The sequence below is a fragment of the Schistocerca cancellata genome, chromosome 1, assembly GCF_023864275.1.
Source record: "Schistocerca cancellata isolate TAMUIC-IGC-003103 chromosome 1, iqSchCanc2.1, whole genome shotgun sequence".
In the NCBI taxonomy this organism is placed as follows: Eukaryota; Metazoa; Arthropoda; class Insecta; order Orthoptera; family Acrididae; genus Schistocerca; species Schistocerca cancellata.
Window position 1 is genome coordinate 370,498,128 of NC_064626.1, and position 25,468 is coordinate 370,523,595.

General features: G+C 37.0%; 1 protein-coding gene across 1 annotated transcript in view; it reads left to right on the top strand.

The window, feature by feature from the left end:
* Nucleotides 1-25,468, top strand: part of LOC126174905 (hexokinase-1-like) — a 272,384-nt gene that overhangs the window by 235,416 nt on the left and 11,500 nt on the right. The window contains exons 3-8 of the mRNA XM_049921343.1: nt 3,049-3,202; nt 3,299-3,517; nt 8,217-8,399; nt 8,539-8,675; nt 11,831-11,943; nt 17,266-17,421. Coding sequence (XP_049777300.1) covers nt 3,049-3,202; nt 3,299-3,517; nt 8,217-8,399; nt 8,539-8,675; nt 11,831-11,943; nt 17,266-17,421 — 962 coding nt within the window. The remainder of the gene's footprint in view (nt 1-3,048; nt 3,203-3,298; nt 3,518-8,216; nt 8,400-8,538; nt 8,676-11,830; nt 11,944-17,265; nt 17,422-25,468) is intronic.

Below are 25,468 nucleotides of genomic sequence, written 5' to 3' on the forward strand. Positions count from 1 at the left end.
TCTCCTTCATTAAATCATATCTCAGTAACAGAAAGCAAACTGTAAGCTACAACAGTCAAAAGTCACAGTTACTGGATGTCACTAGAGGTGTACCCCACAGATGAGTGCTTGGGCCATTACTGTTTATAATGTTTATAAATAACCTGCCCAGCAATATGCCATGCAAATCTGTGCTTTATGCAGATGATACAACTTTCATCAATTCAGGGAAGGACATAAATAAACTGAAGGAGCAATGTAAAGATTTTCTCAGATTATCCAATCTATTAACTATGAAAAGACTGTAAATATATCCTTCAGCTTATCCAATGCTGATATTGAGTACACTTCTACCAAACTTCTTGGCATATACTTAGATACGAAATTAACTTGGCAGAGTCACATAGACAACATATCTCGAAAGCTTTCGCGAGTTATCTATCTAATGAAAAAATTACGCACATGTGTTTCTGAAAGCCTGCTGATAAAATCCTATTATGCATTCTTTCATTGCCATATTAGCTATGGTATTCTTCTATGGGGTAATTCTTCATGGTCCAGGAAAATTTTTATTTGGCAGAAGAAAGCCATCAGGAGCATCTCTGGGATTACCAAAAATAACATATAATGTAGGTCATACTTCAAAGAATTACAGATAATGAAAGTCCCTTCTCTTTTTATATACAGCTGCCTTTTGTACATAAAAGAAAACTTTAACAGTTACAACCTTAGGTAGTCCGTTCATAATCATAACACTCGTCAAACATTTAAGATAGACATACCAACAACTCGACTCAAGAAAACACAAGACAGTTATGAATACATGGGAATAAGGCTTTTCAACACATTACCTGTGCAGGCACATTAAGTCTCTCTTAATATGTTTAAAAGTAAGACTAAAAAATGGCTGAAAGACAAAGCTTTTTACAGTGTTAAAGAATTTGAAAACTCTTCAAAAATAGACCTGACGTACAAAAAAACTTGCAACTCTGTTTGCACCTCTTCCTAAGCTTTTTTTGTCTCTGTAGTTCCACATTTAACTTTTAAACATGTGGAGAAATCCTTATGTATGAAATGCATTCTTTTATTATGCACATTCTTTAAAATGCACACTTTAGTTATGTGAGATATCTTTCTTTATGTATCAAATGTATTCCTTTAGTATGTATGTTCTTTTAAAATGTATACTTTAGCTTTGTGTGATACCTCACAATAGTTATATTTCTTAATATGTAAATTGTACATTACTCATGACGACATTGATTGCATGTAAATGCTTAAAGATGGATAAATAAATAAATAAAAAAGTACTGTGAACTATTTTCAGCAAAAACAATCTGTAACACCTTTAGTTAGGTTTCTGAGTGTAACGGTACAGAGCTTAAGGTCCTGCTGGAGGGCAGGATTAAAAACCTTGCTCTGTCATCCAGATTTAGGGTTCTCATTGTTTTTCCATTATTTTTATATATATATATATATATATATATATATATATATATATATATATAATAGAGGGAAACATTCCACGTGGGAAAAATATATCTAAAAAGAAAGATGATGAGACTTACCAAACAAAAGCGCTGGCAGGTCAATAGACACACAAACAAACACAAACATACACACAAAATTCAAGCTTTCGCAACCAACGGTTGCCTCATCAGGAAAGAGGGAAGGAGAGGGAAAGACGAAAGGATTTGGGTTTTAAGGGAGAGGGTAAGGAGTCATTCCAATCCCGGGAGCGGAAAGACTTACCTTCGGGGGAAAAAAGGACAGGTAAACACTCGCGCACACACACACATATCCATCCGCATATACACAGACACAAGCAGACATTTGTAAAGGCAAAGAGTTTGGGCAGAGATGTCAGTCGAGGCGGAAGTACAGAGGCAAAGATGATGTTGAAAGACAGGTGAGGTATGAGCAGCGGCAAATTGAAATTAGAAATTAGCGGAGATTGAGGCCTGGCAGATAGTGAGAAGAGAGGATATGCTGAAGGGCAAGTTCCCATCTCCGGAGTTCTGACAGGTTGGTGTTAGTGGGAAGTATCCAGATAACCCGGATGGTGTAACACTGTGCCAAGATGTGCTGGCCGTGCACCAAGGCATGTTTAGCCACAGGGTGATCCTCATTACCAACAAACACTGTCTGCCTGTGTCCATTCATGCAACAAACTGTCCATTCGCATGAATGGACACAGGCAGACAGTGTTTGTTGGTAATGAGGATCACCCTGTGGCTAAACATGCCTTGGTGCACGGCCAGCACATCTTGGCACAGTGTTACACCGTCCGGATTATCTGGATACTTCCCACTAACACCAACCTGTCAGAACTCCGGAGATGGGAACTTGCCCTTCAGCATATCCTCTCTTCTCGCTATCCGCCAGGCCTCAATCTTCGCTAATTTCAATTTGCCGCCGCTCATACCTCACCTGTCTTTCAACATCATCTTTGCCTCTGTACTTCCGCCTCGACTGACATCTATGCCCAAACTCTTTGCCTTTACAAATGTCTGCTTGTGTCTGTGTATATGCGGATGGATATGTGTGTGTGTGTGTGTGTGCGAGTGTTTACCTGTCCTTTTTTCCCCCTAAGGTAAGTCTTTCCGCTCCCGGGATTGGAATGACTCCTTACCCTCTCCCTTAAAACACAAATCCTTTCGTCTTTCCCTCTCCTTCCCTCTTTCTGATGAGGCAACCGTTGGTTGCGAAAGCTTGAATTTTGTGTGTATGTTTGTGTTTGTTTGTGTGTCTATCGACCTGCCAGCGCTTTTGTTTGGTAAGTCTCATCATCTCATCATATAAAGCCATGGCCCATTTCCTTTCCTTTCCTTCTCCAATTAAATTAGTGCTCCATCTCTATCATCTAACATTTATAGGACAGTAAATTCAAGCTGTCAAACTTCCCTTTGAAGCATTTTGTAGTTTTGATTTTTTTTATATACAAGGTTAATAATGATATTATGGAAGCATGGTAAGCATTGGTAAGAAACATTTTAATGTGATTACAGTTCATGTCTTAAAATTTATTATTAAAATAAGATGTGACTCATTAACGATATGCATTTTCAGATTGAAGCTGCATTGTGTGAGCTCCAGTTCACAATGGAAACTGTGAAGAAAATAGGGCGAGTCTTTGAAAGTGAGCTTGAAAAGGGAATACATGAGGAACCATCTTCTCTTCAGATGGAAAATACATACATACCAGAACTTCCTGATGGAACAGGTAACTAGACAAAAACCGTAGCACTCTTTGGTTATTAGTTGTATGTTTGAGTCTGGATAAAATCTAAATTCACTTTTTGTGCACACTTTGTTTCAGAAAAAGGGAAGTTTTTAGCCCTGGACTTGGGAGGTACTAATTTTCGTGTAATTCTTCTTGAACTGGATGGTGGTAAAGTCACTGATGAAAAGGTCAAGCACTACCATCTCGATGATGAATTAAAAGTAGGATGTGGTGACAGACTATTTGGGTTTCTGGCAGAATGCATAAGTGATTTTGTAAAAGAACAAAATTTGACTGGAGCAAGACTACCATTGGGTAATGTATGAAACAATGACAAGAAATATTAGTGTTTATTACATTCACCATTTACATTTAAGATAGTTTGCTGGTCTGAAAGAAAAAGTAGTAAAGTATTATGGAGACCTGCCATTAATACTTATAAAATGTTGTTGGTGAAAATTAATTTTCTTCTAATTCAACTCTGTTCATAACCTTAAAAAGGCTCATATCAGTGCAACCAGGTGTAAATGCCCAAATTAGCAGATACTGAGGCCTAAATATTGACCACATCCCACACAAATTCTCTTTTTACTGTATCATTTATTGTATCTTATATACTGATCCTATTTTCAAAGTGGTTCAATTAATTATACTTGACAATATTTTTAATGATAAATAAGTTTTGTATGGGGGTACACTTAAATGCATAATATCACTGTCAGTGTGAAAAGTTATCAATGAAAAATACAGAATACGTATGTGAAAATAACTAAACTTTGAATAGAAGAGCTACTGATATCAGGAAACCATGCACAAAAGGATGATAAGTAGTAGATGAAATAACAGAGAGAGTCCTTCTGAGTGACCAAGTGTACAAAATCCCCCCCCCCCTCACACACACACACAAACACACACACACACACACACACACACACATACACATACACTCTTAGATAACATTCTTTCAGCATTGTGTTCCAAATGGTGCAAGTAATGAAGTAGTTATCATAGCTGGGGTGGGTGGGATATGGACGAACTAAGAGCCATTGAAAGGGAAGGAGTCAAGAAGAAATGTACCTGTGAGGCATGTAGATGTGTTTGGAGAGAAGGTGCTGGCATCTGCACTGGGATATAGGGAACATTTATGAAAAGTACTGAGAAAATATGACATGGGAATTTGGAGGATGCAGAATAACAGAGAGAGATAGATAATGATGAAGAACATTCAAATGGCCAAGGGTGAAATGGAACACTATGAGGGGGAGAGTGAGGCTATCCTAGGGTTTAATATGTTGGAGTGGAAGAGGAACAAGAGAGAGGATAATGGGCTTTGGAGAACAGACTAGCATAGAATAAATCACAGGGGTTGTGGGAAAAAAAGGTTATATATCAAGAGGGACTGCCACTTTAGCAATTAACAAAAGCTGATATTGGGGAAAGGTGATTCAGATGGCATAGGCTGTAAAACAGCCATTGAAGTCAACTGAGTAGTGTTCTCTTGAGCTGGATGTCCTGCTTAAACATGTGCACAGTTTAGCAATGATAATTCATTCTGGAACATAGTTTGGTTGTGATCACTTGTGAAATCAATCACATCATCTCCCTGCTTTGCTGTAGCTACTACACAGCATCCAATGTTGGTATTATCACAGAACAACCATCTGGATGAATATATATCATTAAAATGTGGTAAAATGTATAACAGACCATCCTGTTGCAGAGTGTGCTCCCCATAAAAGGTGTAATTGGCCTAAATTTCTGCTTCACAACCTATGTCATCAGGCCCCTACCTCCCAGTACAGTCTTTTTGGCATTGCACAGATACATCTAAAACATTTTATTTGTTGCCTCAACTAATATGTATTCACCAGGCTCTGATTGCCACATACCTCTATCTTGTTTCTTGTACCACACTGATTCCTGAACCCTTACCTTGCTAATACAACATACTCTTGAGCGTCTGAAAGTCTCTCAGCACACCACTGGATGAGTTTTGTGTGATGTTAGGCTATTAATTTGGGAGTACATAACTTCAGGCTTGTTTTTACCCACAAAGAATCAGTGATGAGAATTTAGTGAGCTAGAGGGTTTTCCTACTGGTTGCATTTACCCTGGACCCTTCACAATTTAACTGTGAAGCGGAAAGACCTGGAGAGTGTTAAAACTATAAATGGTTGTAACAGACCTAATAAATTACCCCACACACACTGCTATACGTTTGGGAGTATACAATTGCAGGCATCACCACTGTATAGCTGAGTTGACATAAGTTGACCCCTGAGAGTTGCAGTATGCTGGGTGAGAGCTTTGCATGCCTACCGCAACCAATCACATAATGCAGTTTTGTAAACATCTCTATGTCAATGCCTCAGTGTTGCGCCAGCTCTGTAGACAGCTACTTTTTTTGCCTGCAGCTGTTTGAACATCACAATTAAAAACTGGGAACAGCACTGGTAAATGTCAGGGATCTTCTTACACTGACTCATTTATATCAATGTTTGCTCCTAGAATGAATCTGTGAAGAGAATTGAATGAGCTGGACATGTTCCACACTAGTTGCAGTTGCCCAAGACTGTTGTTTGCAATGTTACTGTGAAGCAAAAATACCAGGAAGGCATTAAAATTAATAATGGCTGTAGCAGACCTTAGAAACTAACTCATACATTCAAAGGCATATTTTACAGAGCAACTGTCAGACATCATTGTCAACTAATGCATGAAATTTCAATTGCATCTAAGATAGTGAGATGAGTGATGGAGTGAGCTATCAGTAAGTGATGGTCCTATTATTTATGTTCTCGGTGCTGTCCAGAAGCCACTGATTACACAACTGAAACTGCAGTGTTGCTTAGAAGGCTTCAGGCAATATTGTCACTAGTTCGTAGAGCAGCATAACAACTTCATTGGAAGTGATGCAAAGCTATATTTTCTGGTTTGGTGTTGGGCTATTAATATTGTTAAATATAAAAATGAACAAAGGCATTCATGGAAAAGTTTTAGACAACACCATCTCCCCATACTGTGGCAGCTACTTGAAACAGAACTTGTATGCTTCAATTTGATAATGTTCATGATGAAAAAGTAAAACACTTTACCACACTTTATAGAACGTACATATTAGGTGGATTTGATGAACTGGCATCACTGATGTTCTCACTTGAATATCATAAAACATCAAGAGGACACTTGTGCACCACTTGAATTCATCCATAAACATTCCAACAACTACTCACCAAGCTTCAGGAAGAGTGGGTACTAATTGCACCTTCAGTGTTTCAGCACTTAATGAAGTGAAACTTCCTGCCAGATTAAAATTGTGTGCCAGACCGAGACTCAGACTCAGGACCTTTGCATTTCATGGGCAAGTGCTCCGCTGACAGAAGTAAAGCCATGAAGATGAGTTGTGAGACATTATTGGATAGCTCAGTTGGTAGAGTATGACTGTTGGTGTCCATCCTTTCCGTGTGTCACATGAGTTGGATTCTTTGCGTATGCATTAAAAACACAGTTTCAGAGACTCATAGATTTCTGCTCTGGGTCTTGGATAACACATTCTATCTTTTGTTCTTGGTTGTAAGATTTTTCTTATAATATTAATTTCTTTTATTTTAATTGCTCTTTTAATGTTTTGTGTTGGAGAGTGAGCATACCTCGTGGGCAGAGGGCTTCTGATTTTATCACTGCTATACAGGGTGTAAATTTTAAGTTGACAAACCAGAATAAATCGAAAAATAAGCTTCACATGAAAAAAATGTGTAGAATCAGATTCTACATAAAAAACTGTGTACATTTTGTCTTAAACATTTGTTTTGATTCTTGGTAGTTGGCACTGTAATTCAAGAAAATCCATGTTCTCATTTTTGCATGGAAAATGGTTACGAATAAATAAAAAAATACTTATTTACTTTGCAAATTTTGATTCACTAAAACTAAAACTCTCCCTCTCTCCCCATAGGGTGAGGTTTGAGAGAGAGGAATTAGAGTTTTACAAATGTTGACTCTCATATTCATTTTTTCTGCAGGTTCGGATAAGTTTTGTTTGTTTGATGATCATGAGACCACACAACTTTAAATTATCAAACAAATCTTGTGACAAGCTTACTAACTAACCAAACATCCTACTTATTAACAAGTGAACTCATTAACTAACTGAGTAAGCAAAGTAAAAGACTAACTGAGGAAAAGATTTTCTTGAATTACAGCACCAACTACCAAAAAAAAAAAAAAAGGCTTAAGACAAAATGTACATAGTTTGTTATGTAGAATCTGATCCTGCAATAAAAAATGGGGGTTGCCATTTGAAATTTTAAAGTTGCCTCCCACCTCACCCCCAGGGTGCTGGGGTGGTGGGCTAATTTTAGCACCAGCAGATATCCCCCCTCAAAAATAATCAAACTTGGATTCTTTACATTTTTTCATGTGAAGCTTATTTTTTGAGTTATTCTGGTTTGTCAGCTTAAAATTTACAACCTGTATAATGTCAAATTTTACAGTTCCAAGAAACACTCTTTTTGTTAACTGAAATGATGTTTCTTTTTTCTGAAAGTCAGTATCAGATAGATCTTGTTGATGAAATTTGTTGTTCTGTGTATCTTGCTGTAAATTTCTGAGCACATAGGTCATTCTGCTACATATTTTGCATCCTGAAAGTATTCAGATCCAGTTCTGTCACCCAATTTTTAAATTGCACAGCAGTAAATAAAGTGAATTAAGATATAAATGTGTCCTTGAAGTAATGTCAGTTGTAAGTTATTTAGTGTGTTTTATCTTCATACGGATTTGAAAGCATACTTTTTTTTTTTTTTTGTTATCAGCAGATGGAAGACAGAACTGAAATCCCAGCACAAAATGTTCATTCTTTATTATGGAGAATTCCTGTCCCTGAATTGTGCATTCTCAGCAGGACAAAGAACAAATTTATGTTACTGTTGGTTAAGTGTTATATGCTTATACTCTTGTACAGGCTTTTAATGTCTTTATTTTTTTCTCATTAGTCTTTTGTTTCTATTCACAGGTTTCACATTCTCATTCCCAATGATACAAAAAGCACTTGATATTGGAATTCTTGTGACATGGACAAAGACATTCAACTGCCCTTCAGTTGTTGGAAAAGATGCAGTCCAAATGCTGAAGGATGCCATTCACAGACGTGGTGATACACATGTTGAAGTTTTAGCAGTTCTTAATGACACAACAGGTATAAAGCATAAGGTTTTAGTGCTTTCCAAATCACAACCAAGTGCTTCTATATGTCCCTTGATGGATCTTTTTAGTATTAGCCAGTGTTAGAATGTTCAACATAGATTTATCAGCTATTATTAAGGTTAATGTTACAGGAACCTTGGTACAAGGTGCTGTGCTGGACAACAGAACTGCCATTGGGCTAATCCTTGGCACTGGCAGCAATGCTTGCTATTTGGAGAGAGCAGACAGAGTTCAGCACTGGGAGGGCCAACGACATGGAGAGAAACAGGTGCAGTAGTGTTCTGATTTAGTACTTCTTAAAGAAGTAAGAAATAAAACTACTGTGAAAAAATTGGAATTTCCTGTAGATAAAAAATAATTAGTTCTCTATTTTATAATTAAAAGCATTCTTTGACATACATCAAAGATATTTCTACAGATGTGCTAAGCATTACAGAATATGTTTCAAAGTCACGGAAGAAACTGAACAGATGCACCTAAATGGACACATGTTAATATCACACTACTGTAGGTCAACTACAGACAAAAGGGGAGTGCAGAAAGTGAAATAAAGTCCCAGGCCATAGACTTAAATTAGTACTTCATTGAACAGTTCTTTGAGTGCTGTAATCTGGCAACAGACTTGGAAACACACAGGATAGCAGTTCTGACAATGTGCAAGCATCCACCACCAGATGTTTCAAGCTTAAGTAAGCAGTTAGAGATGGTACTAATATGTGTTAGAACAAATTATTAGTTACTACACCACAGTAACATTCCTAACAAGAATAGGACACAGTACAGCAGCTATGGAGGATTCATTTAAAAATGTAACTGCTATCCATGAAATGATGATAACTCCTTAATAAATGGTTTATTTGACCATGATTGTCAAATGGCTGTGATAAAGCATCCCTATCAATCAGGTTTAGCTAAAAAGGACGAAATACAATTTCACAGAACCAGAAGTGATGACACACACTGTTCAATGGGAAGAATTTTACCACTGACGTACAGTAGATGAAACATTTAATTCTTTCCTTAAAATGCGAATCAATGAGTTGGGGCAGTCACTGTGGATTCCATGAGAATGTTTGACCAACATCTGGGTTCGAAATATTTTGTACCAGGAAGAGTGTCATATTTAATGAAGAAGACTAAGTCTAATCAAGAATTACAGGGTCTCTACAAGCAGTACTGAAAAATCCTTGACCATATCATCAAAATGGCAAAAATTAAATACTAAGGGTGAAAAATTAAAAAAATTGAAGAACAAAGCAGAAGCACTTTATTAAGTAAGAAACACACAATTCCATAAAGGAAAATGGTATTCAGTTCTTGATGACTGTAGCAGTACAACAGATGATATTAATTTAATTGTCTACTAAATTCAGTGAATTCTTCCTAACAATAGCTGAAACCAGAGGGACAAAAATTGCACCATCAAATGCAGATCCATTAGACAGATCCATTATTTACTTACACAGGCAAACTCCAGCACCACATAGTTTTGCAACATCAACTGTAAAAGAGACGTCACGAAAATCATTAGCTCACTGAAAAGCAGTAATTTTTCTGGTTAGAGCAGTATTTCCATTGCAATACTAAACTCTTGTGCTCAGCTGGTAGCATATCCATGAGCTGCCTTCGCAACCAGCCAATTAGCAAACAGTTTATTGAAAATCATATTGTACCACCATAAGATAATACCAGTTACCTTTATTACTGCTATCAATTTTCAATCTCGAAAATCATCATCAGGCACACAAAGTTTTTCACTGACACTACCTGTGTGGATGCATACATGGCATTTAATCCCACTCTATGTATTATAAATGCTAACTAAAAATAAGAATTTAATGCATAAATTTTAAACATGGTTTTAGAAGATCCAGTGTCTCAATAATGTCAGGTGCATTTTTTAAAGTAATTACCATTGTAAAATACAATTAAAAACAAACAATATTACAAATACTTTTCTGCTCTTGAAAGCCTGGACTTTAATCTACTTTTGGGCATAATTTCCTCTCTATGTTATGGCATTTTTTTGTATTATGTGACTAGCTTCTGAAATCTACCCTCATAGAAATCTGCCTGTGGATGAACATAACTTCAGATACTGTAAGTGTTCTGTCACAGTTTCATACAGAATGCTTTTTGAAACATGATCAAAGGCATGAATAATGATGAAATAGTGTAACTCCTGTCTCCTTGAAATTTTTATTGACTTTCTACAGTGGCTCATCAATAATTACAGATGGTACCCACCTTAGTTTCTTATCACACACATTTGTGTGGCTTCCTCCAAATCTGCATCATTTTCTAACCATTGCAGTCTCGTAGCAGTTTCACTAATTTGCCAATGAATTTCAGCAGCTTCCACATCTCTCACATTTAAGATATGAATAATAACACATGTTTCACAATTACAATTGGCAACATTTTCAAGTGGCTGGGCCATTTTTAATACTTCTAAATGCATGTTCATACAAGTAAAAGTTTCTGTAATTGCTTTTTTGGATGGTCAACAGTTGAAGGGACTTTGCAAGCATGTTCAGTGATCACAAAGCTCCAATGGCCTTATTTCAGAATGGTACTTACTTTAAAAATGCACCTCATACAACAGTAAAACACATGCAATCTCTGGACATATGTAAAGTGTGCAGTTTCAATCACAAAGGCTTCTCTGTCAAGATAGTAATATACAATCTTATAAACTTTGTTCTGATAAAATGAAACTAGAAAAAATACCCTGTTGGCATTTTCTGTGACCTTGCCTGGGCCTTCAGTTGTATTGACTGTAAAATTCTGCTAAGAATGGTAAAATGGTATGACACTAAAGGAATTCGCCTTGTAAGGTTGGAGTCCAGTCTTGATAATGGAAAATAAGAGGGTCACATTAATGATACACCAGGAATATGATTAAATTCAGGAAGTGATAACAAAGTTGATACACAGCCTACTCCTGTTCTTGACCTAAATAAATATTAGGACATCAGAGGACTTCAGACATGGCAATTACAAATATAATTATGAATGAAAGCCTGCAGGGATGTGGAACAATCTGAAATGTTTCTAGAATTCTTTTTCATTTGGCCTAATTGTGGCTCAGCACCACCTCCATCTTCTGAGTAGCAATCTATCCATTTCATATTAAACATTTTGTTGTATGGCACAGCAGTGAAATTTCACACTACTTCAATAGCCTTAAGGGAATGGAACACCCTGATTGTTTTTAGTGTCACCTCATTTTAGGAATGATATACAGGGTTAAACCAAATTCCACTCACAAAATTTTATTGTATGTCACATAAATATGAATCAATGAGTTACTTTTCATGTAACAAAACAACAAAATGAAAGCTGTGTTGTATTAAAGGTTTGATATTTAGTTTATTAGGAAGCTATTGCAAGTTTGTGACTGTTATTTTAACTTTGTTTCAGGTAATCATTGATATTGAATGGGGTGCCTTTGGTGACAATGGAGTCCTTGATTTCATTAAAACTGACTATGACCGTGAAGTGGACAAGAATTCTCTTCTTGCAACATCATTCACGTATGTATACAGAGTAACAGTTGTTTAAATGTCTTATAATACCTTCATTTGGAAAAATGGATCTTTATACAGTGATGCTTTTTCTCAAAATAAGACTGGAAGTTGTCAGTCTAACTCATTATGGTTAAATTTGGACAGTATAATGATTTTTGGCATTAATTGTTTCAGAACAAAAGGCATAAAAAACAAATGTACACTATGTAAATAAAAACTAAATATAATGACTACAAATCCAGGGGAACTGTGGACCAGAATTTGGGAAAAGAAACATTGATGGTTGCTTTTGCTAAATCTTGCTTCGTGAGAATAAATGAAACTGTAGGATGTGGGGTGACGTCTGCTCAGAATCATATTCACTGTGTACAGGCTCCACGCTGAAAACCTATCTTATGAGATCAGCTTTGCCCATTGTTACACTAATGACACTCATTTGAATGGTGTCCAGATAGTCCACTCTTCTTTGTGGCTATGGGAGAGTCCTCCAGGTTGTCATCCAGCTATCTACATAAAGAATTCTGGCATCCACGTTGGAAGTCTGATTTGCTGAGGTGGTGCCATAAGTATCTCAGTTGTTTGGGGACACTTTTTCACAGTATACTTTTGAATGTGCCTTCTGATATCCAAATAGAAGATGAGCTTCAGATGTTACTACTTTGGTCTTTTCTTTTCTACTTCCTACTTCTTGTCCAGTGTCAAGAGGAGCTATTCCACCAAGCCAGTATATCTTCTCCTTAGGTGTGGGCCATAGACCATCAGTAATAATACAACATATCTAATCCAAAGCTGCATTTACTGCTTTGGTGTGATGGGATCTAGACCATACAGGTCCTGTTTACTTAGGTGCAGAGTGGCACAAAAGGAGTGCAGCAGTCCACACAGTTTCTGGTTGTGCTCCCCAAGATATTCCCATCAATTTGCACAAAATTATTCCTTTTAGCCACTTCTAATGCTTCTGTGAGTTTACATTCCATGTTTATACTGATACGAAATAGCTAGCTATCATTTAAAAAGAAAATCACCTTCAGCAGAGTTGAATTGCTGGATTCTTCAGTTACTAAAATTTTGCTACACGTAAGGAAACATTGCACCATTTCTGTGTATCCTTTACAATTTACATGCCTTGCAAACTTGGCCAAGGTGACAATACTGTTGTCGTTACATTCAAAAAATGGGGAGAGGAGACAGTGACAGCATATGCTCCAGTATTAGTACATGTATAGCACTGTTACATTCTACTTGCCTATATCTCAATGCTCTGCATAGCACAACAATGAAACAAAGATCAACACTTTTTGTTTGGCAATACATCTGACACCTTTACTTTGACAGTATGAATTTACAGTACAATTTGTATCAATCTACATTTCACCTAACTAAACCAGTGGCCCCATTATGAAAAAAAAAAGAATAAGAATTATAATAGTTGATAACTCATTTATTCTGGCACCTTTCACATCTACAGCTGCATCTGTACTCTGTAAGCCACCTTTTGACATGTGTCAGAGGAAACTTTGTGTAGCAGTTTTACTTAGCTTTCTTCTATTCCAGTTGCATATGGTTTGCAGAAAGAAAGATGGCTTTTAAACCTACATGTGGGTCTGAATCTCTCTAATTCTATCTTCTTGGTGTTTCTGCAAAATATATGTAGGTGGAATCAATATATTGGTTGACTCTTCCAGGAATGTACACTCTCGGGACTTTAACAGTAAACCCCACTGTGATGCAGAACACATCTCTTACTGTGTCTGCCAGTGGAGATGGATGAGCATCTCCATTATGCTTTCATGCTTACTAAATGAAACTGTAACAGGACCCTGACTGAAAGCAGTATTCAAGTATTGATCAAATGAGTGTTTTATAAGCCACTTCGTTTCCTGATGGACTACATTCCCTGTGGATTCTTCCAATAAACCTCAGTCTGACATCTACCTTTTAAAATCAAATTTCATAGACAGAATAATTTTTCTTACATAGGGAGTATGCCAGGACTGGTGATGGGGGTCAGAGAATGGTCTGAATGGTGATGTAATGTAAGGTGCCAGGCATCTCAACTAAAGCCGTTTTCCCTTGTGGGCCTTCACACAGGAAATATCATGCTTTTATCTCTTTGCCACTTAATTTGCAAGCTATGCAATGGACACAGTTATTCTCTGTTACTAAAGTGAAAATAGAGCAAGAATAATTGAAAAAATAAGTAAATAAATAACATTCACTTTGGACCAGAATCAAACCCACACCCCTGTTTTTATCTAATACTTCAAACAAGACATTTTCCCCAGAATGTAATTAGACGTTAATGTATTGCCAACATCAGTGTCAATCAAGACTGAATGTTACTTTGTATTGTGAAAGAAATTGGTGATGAGTGTGTTGAAGGAACAGAAGTGGGACACTGGAGTATGACTTATTAATTACAAATCTGTGTGAGTGACTCATTAAAACTGTTATACTTAAAACTCTTTGAATCTGCAGTCCAAGACAGAACTTCCCCTTCTGGCTAATTACTTAATTATTTCCTACAGGATGGGCAAAATAAAACTAGCTCAGAAAATACTTACAATAATGCTAGCATGGGGTTGATCTTTGTTAATGAACATCAGAGAAGATGCTGGAAGTAGCTAAAATTGACATCTATGCAGTGCTGTACTCAATTTTTCAAATTGTGATACATATTTAACAACCCTGCCTGAGTGATATCAGCAATATTTTCAGTGTCCTGCTGTGGCTTTACCAGTTTGTCAAGATTATCTGAATACACCTGACTCTTCAATTTATCCCACAAGTAAAAATCACAGGAGGAGAGGTCAGATGATTGAGGTGGCCAGGAGATTGCACTGTGCCTCTGTTGATTGCCCTCTTGTCACTGAATACATACCTCATGCACTCTTGACAAGGTTGTAAAGATGGTGTGTACTGTTGCTCTATCTTGCTGAAAATACCAGAGACATTCATCTTTTGTGAGTTGATCTACATATGGACATCCATTTAGCATTAACATTTTGGAGAAAGAATTGCATTACAATGCAGACAGAAGACATTATGCACCAAACAACAATCTTAAGTTTATGCAGCACCTTTTCGAAGTACTGATGGGGACTTTCTGATGCATAAATGTTCTGTGAGTTCAGATGTTGAATCAGAAATCATCTGAAGAAATGAAAAACTGAGAATTCAAAAGTTATGATTCTGCTACACTCAGTCAGAAACAATCTGCAGAGCTCAACAGGTGAAAGATAGTGTGGATGTTGTAATTCATACACAATAGCAAACTGGTAAGAGTGCTTTTTCAAAATATTTTAGCATTCAGTCTCTTAATTCCTACTTGCATAGGTAAATAGTGTTGAGATTTCATCAGACTTTGTTCCAGGCTTTCCTTCACTCAAGCAATGTCTTCTGGTGTTCAAACTATTTTCGTATAGTTAGTTTCCATTTGAAAAGAGGCTGTTTTGTGTCATTTTGCCACTAAGTGTTGCACTGCAGACTTTGCTGGAGTATGGCCAAAATGCTTCTACCGGTAGTCTTAAACTCATGCAGAAACAGTGTTACTCACATTTTCCATGGTTTGTGCTTCACATAAAACTTGACAATGAACATGTACTGTTTTATCATGTGAAAAATTTTGTCCTGCATTCAACTGGTCACTAAACACATCTGCCCCTGTCACTTACTCAAACATAATGACACAGCAAAGTATTGGGGGCAGAACAAATAGGATATATGCATGTGTAGATATGTGACAGGAACCGATTGGTGCACCAAAATCATGGTTTCCAGTAGTTCTCCTGTTCATTAACAACATCAAGTCCACATCAGCCTCACAAATGTTTTCCATGCCAGTTTTATTTTGCCTACTCTGTACATTAAGAATCCCAAGATGGCTGTATTTGTGCAGGATATTTTCAGCACTCTAATCTTTCTGTAGTTAATTCCAGCATACAAAATAGGATATATGCATGTGTAGATATGTGACAGGAACCGATTGGTGCACCAAAATCATGGTTTCCAGTAGTTCTCCTGTTCATTAACAACATCAAGTCCACATCAGCCTCACAAATGTTTTCCATGCCAGTTTTATTTTGCCTACTCTGTACATTAAGAATCCCAAGATGGCTGTATTTGTGCAGGATATTTTCAGCACTCTAATCTTTCTGTAGTTAATTCCAGCATACAAAACTGTAGTTTGTTTTTCTCATTTAAGTGATTTACTTGTCTCCATAAGGTTAGTGTAGTTTACTTAACTGCTCCTATCAAGCAAAGATCCTTGGCAGCTTTAGTAGTAAAACATTAGTACCCTATGCAGCAGTCAGACATACTGATCTTTCAGCAATTAAGACTGACAAACAAACAGTTATGGTCCCTCTGAAGTAGTTGTTGTTATTGTTATTTATAACTGCCTAGTCAGCCACCATGCATCACAACTGTATGTGTCAGACTGAGTGCTTCACCAAACACTAAGTGTTGTTTCCAAATATTTAAGTAGCCCGTGAGCAGTTTCTTACCAGTTTTCATGAGCCACAGACTTCAGAGGTTGATTTTTTTGTAGTCTTGCCACCTCTTTAATGTTGAATTTAAAAGAAAGAAAGAGGCATATGACACTGTTGGCTTGAAGCCCCTTTAGGGGTATTTACAGCTGCCTAATCAAAAAGGGTTTCTTTCCTCTGCACACAAAAGCCTGTTCCCTTGCAGAATCTGAAAGTTGTGTTACAATTACAATTGTATATGTTAAAAGCAGGTGACTGTAATGCAGGTATATATGGTGTGATGTATTTGTGTTGTTTAATGATAAGAGGATGAAATCTGGTGATGGCACATAGTTTGATTCTCTCAAATAGCACCAAGGAGGCTGCTGAGCTTAACATGCCCAGTCAACAGACAAATCAACGTTAACATCACTAGTCCTTACTCCATTAGACACTGCTGTGAGTTTTGAAATGTAATCCATCCTGGACATTGCTGTGAAGTCTGTAGGTCTTCCATTATTGGCCATATACTGACAGTGAAAATTTCTTTCACCTGCAGGATATCAGTTATCTCTGAGTCATGCACTGCTGCACAGATGTGCATCAATTGCCTCAAATATGGAGGCAGCTTTTCATTTAAAAACAATGAGGAAACAAAGCAGGATGACAGCACTCCTAGCTTTGCTGTATGTGTCCTGTTTAACAAAATGTTTATGCAATAAGCTCAAATTTTTATGAAATATTTTTGTTAGTGCTGTCTTTAGAATAAGTTTCCTGCCACTAAATTATTTAAATCTGAAATAAAATAAACTAGTCAATGACATCTGAAAATATTTCCCATTTTCTTTCTCTTATATTGTAGGTTTGAAAAATATATTAGTGGAAAGTACCTAGGAGAGATTGTAAGAGTCATATTGGTACGACTAACTGCAAGTGGACTCCTCTTTGATGGAATAGCTTCCAAAAAGCTTCTAAGCCAAAACTCATTTCCAACCAGCTATGTGTCCCAAATTGAGCAGTAAGTATATCTCAAAACTACTTTGGAAAAAAGTGTAGTTTGTTTTCCATGCCACTAAATCTGTTTTGTATCTTAATAAGTGCCACATATTAATGTTTATTAAAAATATACCATTGCAGTCCCCTATTGGTTGTGTGCTTTCTGAATGAAAACTCAAATGTAGCTAATTCATTTGGTGGTCATATATATATATGGGGGGGGGGGGGGGGGGGGGAGGGGGGGGCAGTGCACGTGTGTGTATATTGTCTACTTTTGACAAGGGCCTTGTTGGCCAAAAGCTAACTTTTTGAGTCTTTTCTGTTGTGCCTTTCTGTGACTCAGCATCTCTGCTATATATGGTGAGCAGGTGAGCAGCTACTACCCTTTTCATTACATTGTTATAATCCATTTAAAATCATTATGAGGTAAAAATGCTGATATTCTAATTAGTAACATGACGAATAAGTACACTACACTGTGTCATCTAAGATTTGTAAACTTGAACTGTTTTCTAACACCACATGTAAACCTGGAAGAAAGAAACTTTTCAATAAACAACCTCAATAAAAGATGGATTCAATATATTTAAAAAATATAATAACTGAAATCTTAATTACTCATTACATTAACGCAGTAATTTCTTCCTTTGACTCTTCAAAACCTGTGTCCATTTCTTGCTGAAAACGTTGTGATTCCTGCTGCAGTTATCATTGATAAAATCATAAAGGGGCCACCTGTGCCATGGAAACATCAAGACAAAGTCATAAGTAGGGCCATCAGGGATATAGGGGTATATATACTTCTTATTGTATCATTTCACAAAAAGATACTAGACATCATTTCACAAACAGATACTAGACAAGTCAAACTACGCATATGAACACATAAGCTTTTAAAAATGTAATTACAGTTTAGCCATACTAGTCATTTGTACCATTTTGATCACTGTGCATGTTCTTGCAGCAGTGGTTAAGAGAATATATTCCAATTCATGAGGGCCAGATTCAGTTACCCATCTGGTATTGCTTAAGGTAAATATTGGAACGATACCACTGAATAGGACACAACCACAGATTTCTTTTATCACATGAGCTTGTGCTCTTCTTCAAATAAATGTGTCATTTGCACAGCGATAATTGTTTATATTGCTCTCAGGTATTCAGCCAGGTGCAACTGCTGATAAACTATGATATTTTGATGGCATACCTCGCTGTCATTTTCAGGTGAAATATCCATCTCAATGACTGCACTTGCCTGGACACATAAGAGCAATAAAAACAGTTGATATGCTGGGAAAGCTTAAGTTCACAAGGCAGGACCTAAATCCCTAATCTTTTCCTTTCTGCCGTCCATTTCATTCACTCCACTTTTTCATTTACTTTCTTTAATATGCATTTTCAGCTTTCTACCATGTATTTACAGGTGACTGAAACAGACAAATAATAATACAGCGAAAGAAATATTCTTACATAAAAACAAATCTTTTACACACAGCATATTTTGTGAATGATAAATGTGCTCTTGTTAGGAAAATGTTCCTCTCTGATACTTAGCTTCTAAAATTCTTTTGCTCTTTGTAACAAGTCAGTCCCAAGCACTATTTTAATTATTTTATATATATAACTACTTTCTGTGCTATTTTTATACTATGTGGTAGAACATTGTATAAAATATACAGCTATTTAAGCTATTTTGTTTGAAGATGGTGACCACTCCTAATTCATATATTGTACCTATTGACAAAAATGTATAATTATGACTTAAATATAAACTTATTTCATAATCATTACTGATAGTACACTTATTACACTGATTTACCTATAGTTATTTCAGCAGGACAAGCTTAGGGATAAGTTTTACTACACAAAATTGCCTTCATCTGCAGCTTCACTATCCTCTGTGTGTAACACCAACTCCATCTGCAAATATTATGATGCAGTAAGATAAGTGTAAGTTGATAAGACATGTATATTGCTAATGTATATTTGCATTTACTGTCTCAGGCATTTTCCTCATTATTAAGGCGCTGGTGCTTATTTTGAATCACATTGTATTGATACGATCCTCTTACTTCATGTGTCTATTAGCTTAACACCCAGGAATTTGTGATTTTTTCCTTTTGTAGAGACAAGTTTCCAGTCTCAAGACAGGTATCATATTTATATGTCCTATCCGGTTTGCATTTACAAATTATTCTATGTGAAATATTATTGTCCTCTCTCATACAGATGCAGTTCTCTTGGCGAGTCCTTACTAGCTACAAGTCAAGTGTCGTTTGTACAAATCACCATATTCTTGCTGTTGTTGTTGTGGTCTTCAGTCAAAAGACTGGTTTAATGCAACTCTCGATCTCCACTCTAGTCAAGCCACCTAACCTTAAGCATTTCTCTATAGCACCACATTTCAAAAACTTCTCTTCTCTTCTTGTGTGAACTGCTCATTGTTCACATTTCACTCCTACACCAGGCACATGACAGAGAAATACCTTAAGAAACGAGTTTCTAATACTTAAATTTACACTAACTGTTAACAGATTCCTACTTCTCAGAAAGGCTTTTCTTGCTAGAGTCAGTCTGTGTTTTATGTCCTCTCTACTTTGGCCATTCTGAGTCATTTTGCTGCCCAAATAGAAAAACTCATTTATTACTTTTAGTGTGTCATTTTCAATTGTAATCCCCTACAAAATGCTTGATTTAATTCAACTGCATTCCATAACCCTTGTTTTACTTTTGTCGAATATTCCTCTTCTATCACCTTTTCAAGGCACTATCCATTTCATTCAACTTCTCTTCCACATTATTTTCCAGCTGTGACAGAATTACACTGCACTGGCAAACATCAAAACTTTCATTTCTTCTTTCTGATCTTTCCAAATTTCTCCTTGGTTTCCTTTACTGCCTGCTCAATTTGCAGTTTGAATAACAATGAGGACAGACTAAAACCCTGTCTCACTCTTCTTAGCTGCTGCTTCCCTTTCAACTCTACAACTGCTGTACAGTTTCTGAATAAGTTATAAATGACATTTACTCCCTGTATTTTATCCCTACTACCTCCAAAATTTCACACAGTGTAGTCCAGTCAACACTGTGAAATTTTCTCTAAATTCATAAATGCTATAAATGCAGTTTTTTCTCTCTTCAGTCTTTCTTCTGTTATAATACATAGGGTCAAGTATTGCCTTATGTGTTCCTACATTTCATCAGAACCCAAACTGATCCTCCCTGAGGATGGTATCTAGCTCTTTTTCCATTCTTCAGTAAATAATTCCTGGCAATGTTTTGCAGCTGTGAATTAGTAAACTGATGGTTCAGTAATATTCACACGTGTCAACAGGCTGCCTTCTATGGAAAAGAAAATATTACAGAGTTCTTGATGTCTATAGGTACTTCACCTGTCTCATAATCCTGCAAACCAGCTGGAATAATTTTATCATAAGTGCCTCTCCTAAGGATTTCAATAATTCTGAGGGAATGTTATCTACTCTAGCAGACTTGTTTCAACTTATTTCTTTCAATATCCTGTCAAATTCTTATTGAAGCATTATATCTCCATCTCATCTTCACCTTCTTCCTCTTCTCTTTCTATTACTAGGCCCTCTATATACTCCTTCCAACTTTCTCTCTTTGCCTAGCACTGGTTTCCCACTCGACCTTTGGATATTCATGCAGCTACTTCTCTTTCCACCACAGGCCTCTTTAATTGACTCATGTCTTTAATTTCCTAGTTGTGCATACTTCTGGAGCCCTGCATTTGTCCTCTAGCCATCTCTGCTGAGCCATTTTGCATTTTTTGTCAATCTAATTTTTTACACATCTATATTCTCTTTTTCCGACTTCATTTGCTGCATTTTTATATTTTCTTCTGTCATCAGTGAAATTCAGTGTCTGCTGGGTTACCCACGGATTTCTACTAGGCATTATCTTTTTACCTATGTGATTCTGCCTTCACTTTTTTCATCTCTCAAGACTACCCATTCTTCTTGCATTGTATTCCTTTCCACTATTTCAGTGCACCATTGCTTAATGCTCCTAAAATTCTTGACAACCTTTGGTTCTCCCTATTTATCCAGACCCCATCTCCTTAATTTTTCACATTTTTGCAATTTTCCAATTTTAATCTGCAGTTATTAACTAATAAATTGTGGTTAGAGTCCTCACCTGCCACTGGAAATGTCTTGCATTTGAAAAGCTCATTTCAAAATCTCCTTACTGTTACGTGATTAGTCTGAAAAGTTCCAGTGTCTCAAGATATCTTCAGGTTTATATACTTCTTTTATGATTCTTAAACTAAATATTAGTGATGATTAAATTATGCTCCACTGCAGAATTCTATCAGGTGTTTTCCTCTCTCGTTCCTTCCTCCCAGTCCAATTTCTTCTACTATTTTCCCATCTCTTCCTTTTCCTACTATCAAATCCCAGTTACCCATCATAATTAAAGTTTTGTGTCCCTTAACTATATGAAAAATTTTCCTTTATCTCACCATACATTCTTTCAATTCCTTAATCACCTGCACAGTTAGATGGCATATAAATTGGCACTGCTGTGGTGGCTGTTGGCTTCATGATAACACATTCACTATGCTGTTCATAGTAGTCCATGCACATTCCTATTATCTTGTTTATTATTAGGCCTACTCCTGTATTACCCTCTTTGATTGGAGTTGGTAACCCTCCACTCCCTCCACTGATCTGACCAGAAGTCCTGTTCTTCCTAACACCACATTTCACTAATTCCCACTATGTCTAACTTCAACCAACCCAATTCCATTTTTAATTTCTTAATTACTGAAGAATGCATAATGGTTTTGATTAGGAGGGAACAAACTAATCCAAGCACTGATTCCTGATCAGTATAACCATTTATGGCTGAAAACTAGGTTGCATAATGGGACTACTCAGGAGGACGTCATTATCAAGAGAAAGAAAACGGCATTCTATGGATCGGAGTGTGGAATGTCAGATTCCTTAACCCAGTAGATAGGTTAGACAATTTAAGAAGGGAAACAGATACGTTAAAGTTAGATGTAGTGCGAATTAGTGAAGTTCGGTGGCAGGAGGAACAACACTTTTGGTCAGGTGAGTACAGGGTTATAAATACAAAATCAATTAGGGGTAATGCAGTAGTAGGTTTAATAATGAATAAAGAAATGAGAGCATGGGTAAGTTACTATGAACAGCATAGTGAATGCATTATTGTAGCCAATGTTGACATGAAGCCCATGCCTACCATAATAGTACAAGTTTATATGCCAACTAGCTCCGCACATAATGAAGAGGTTGAAGAAATGTATGATGAGATAAAAGAAATTATTCAGATAGTGAAGGGAGATGAAAATTTAATAGTTATGGGGGACTGGAATTCAATAGTAGGAAATGATGATGAGGTCCCACACTCCAAAGAGCGCAGGGGACGGTATGGAAGACCCGCACTGCTGACTAGGCAAGGCCCTAGCAGAGGTGGTTTGCCATTGTCTTCCTCCAACCATAATGGGGATGAATGATGATGATGATGATGATGATGGCAACACAACACCCAGTCATCACGAGGCAGGGAAAATCCCTGACCCCGCTGGGAATCGAACCTGGGACCCCATGTGTGGGAAGCCAGAAAGCTACTGCAAGGCATGAGCTGCAGACGATAGTAGCAAAAGGAAAAGAAGGAAAAGCAGTTGGTGAATATGGAATGGGGATAAGGAATGAAAGAGGAAGCTGCCTGGTAGAATTTTGCACAGAGAATAATCATAGCTAACACGTGGTTTAAGAATCATTAAAGAAGGTTGTATATTTGAAAGAGGCCTGGAGACACTGGAAGGTTTCAGATTGAATATATAATGGTAAGACAGGGATTTAGGAACCAGGTTTTAAATTCTAAGACATTTCCAGGGGCAGATGTGGACTCTGACCACAATCTATTGGTTATGAACTGTAGATTAAAACTGAAGAAACTGCAAAAAGGTGGGAATTTGAGGAGATGGGACCTGGATAAACTGACTAAACCAGAGGTTGTACAGAGTTTTAGGGAGAGCATAAGGGAAAAATTGACAGGAATTGGGTAAAGATATACAGTAGAGGAAGAATGGGTAGCTCTGAGGGATGAAGTAGTGAAGGCAGCAGAGGATCAAGTAGGTAAAAAGACGAAGGCTAGTAGAAATCTTTGGGTAACAGAAGATATATTGAATTTAATTGATGAAAGGAGTAAATATAAAAATGCAGTAAATGAAGCAGGCAAAATGGAATACTAATGTCACAAAAATGAGATCGATGGGAAGTGCAAAGTGACTGAGCAGGGATGGCTGGAGAACAAATGTAAGGATGTAGAGGCATATATCGCTAGGGGTAAGATAGTTACTGCTTACAAGAAAATTAAAGAGACCTTTGGTGAAAAGAGAACCACCTGTATGAATATCAAGAGCTCAGATAAGAAGGGAAAGCAGAAAGGTGGAAGGAGCATATAGAGAGTCTATACAATGGTGATGTACTTGAGGACAATATTATGGAAATGGAAGAGGATGTAGATGAAGACGAAATGGGAGATATGGTACTGTGTGAAGAGTTTGACAGAGCACTGAAAGACCTAAGTTGAAACAAGGCCCCAGGAGTAGACAACATCCTATTAGAACTACTGATAGCCTTGGGAGAGCTAGCCCTGACAAAACTCTACCACCTGTTGAACAAGATGTATGAGACAGGCGAAATACCCTCAGACATCATGAAGAATATGACAGCTCCAATCCCAAAGAAATCAGGTTTTGACAGGTGTGAAAATTACCGAACTATCTGTTTAATAAGTCATGGCTGCAAAATACTAACACAAATACTTTACAGATGAATGGAAAAATGGGTAGAAGCTGAACTTGGATTCCGTAGAAATGTTGGAACACATGAGGCAACATTGACCCTACAAATTACCTTAGAAGATATATTAAGGAAAGGAAAACCTACATTTCTAGCATTTGTAGACTTAGAGAAAGCTTTTGACAGCATTGACTGGAATACTCTCTTCCAAATTCTGAAGGTGGCAGAACTGAAAGGCTATTTACAATTTGTACAGAAACCAGATGGCAGTTATAGGAGTCGAGGGGCATCAAAGGGAAGCAGTGGTTGGGAAGGGAGTGAGACAGGGTTGTAGCCAATCCCCAATGTTATTCAATCTCTATATTGAACAAGCAGTAAAGGGAACAAAAGAAAAATTTGGAGTAGGAATTAAAATCCATAGAGAAGAAATAAAAACTTTGAGGTTTGCCGATGACATTGTAATTCTGTCAGAGACAGCAAAGGACCTGGAAGAGCAGTTGAATGGAATGGAAAGTGTCTAGAAAGGGGGATATAAGATGAACACCAACAAAAGCAAAATGGGGATAATGGAATGTAGTCAAATTAAATCAGGTGATGTTGAGGGAATTAGATTAGGAAATGAGACACTCGAAGTAGTAAATGAGTTTTAAGTGCGAATGTAACTCCAAAATATGTCAAAGTGAACATCAAACTGAAGATCCATGTAATTTGCCAGCTGAAGATGGGTGCAAACCCGAAATGCATATTGGCATAAATAAAACGCATTAAAAAGTGGCTGGTTGCTGTATTTTGACAGTGAAATAAATGAGTTTTGCTATTTAGGGAGCAAAATAGCTGACGATGGTCGAAGTAGAGAGGATATAAAATGCAGACTGGCTATGGCAAGAAAAGCATTTCTGAAGAAGAGAAATTTGTTAACATTGAGTATAGATTAAAGTGTCAGGAAGTCTTTTCTAAAAGTATTTGTATGGAGTGTAGCCATGTATGGAAGTAAAACATGGACGATAAATAGTTTTGACAAGAAGAGAATAGAAGCCTTTGAAATGTGGTGCTACAGAGGAATGTTGAAGATTAGATGGGTAGATCACATAACTAATGAAGAGGTACTGTATATAGGAATATAGGAGAAGAGGAATTTGTTGCACAACTTGACTAGAATAAGAGTTCCGTTGGTAGGATATGTTCTGAGGGATCAAGGGATAACCTTGAGTATTGAAGGGCAGCATGGAGGATAAAAATCGTAGGGGGAGACCAAGAGATGAATACACTAAG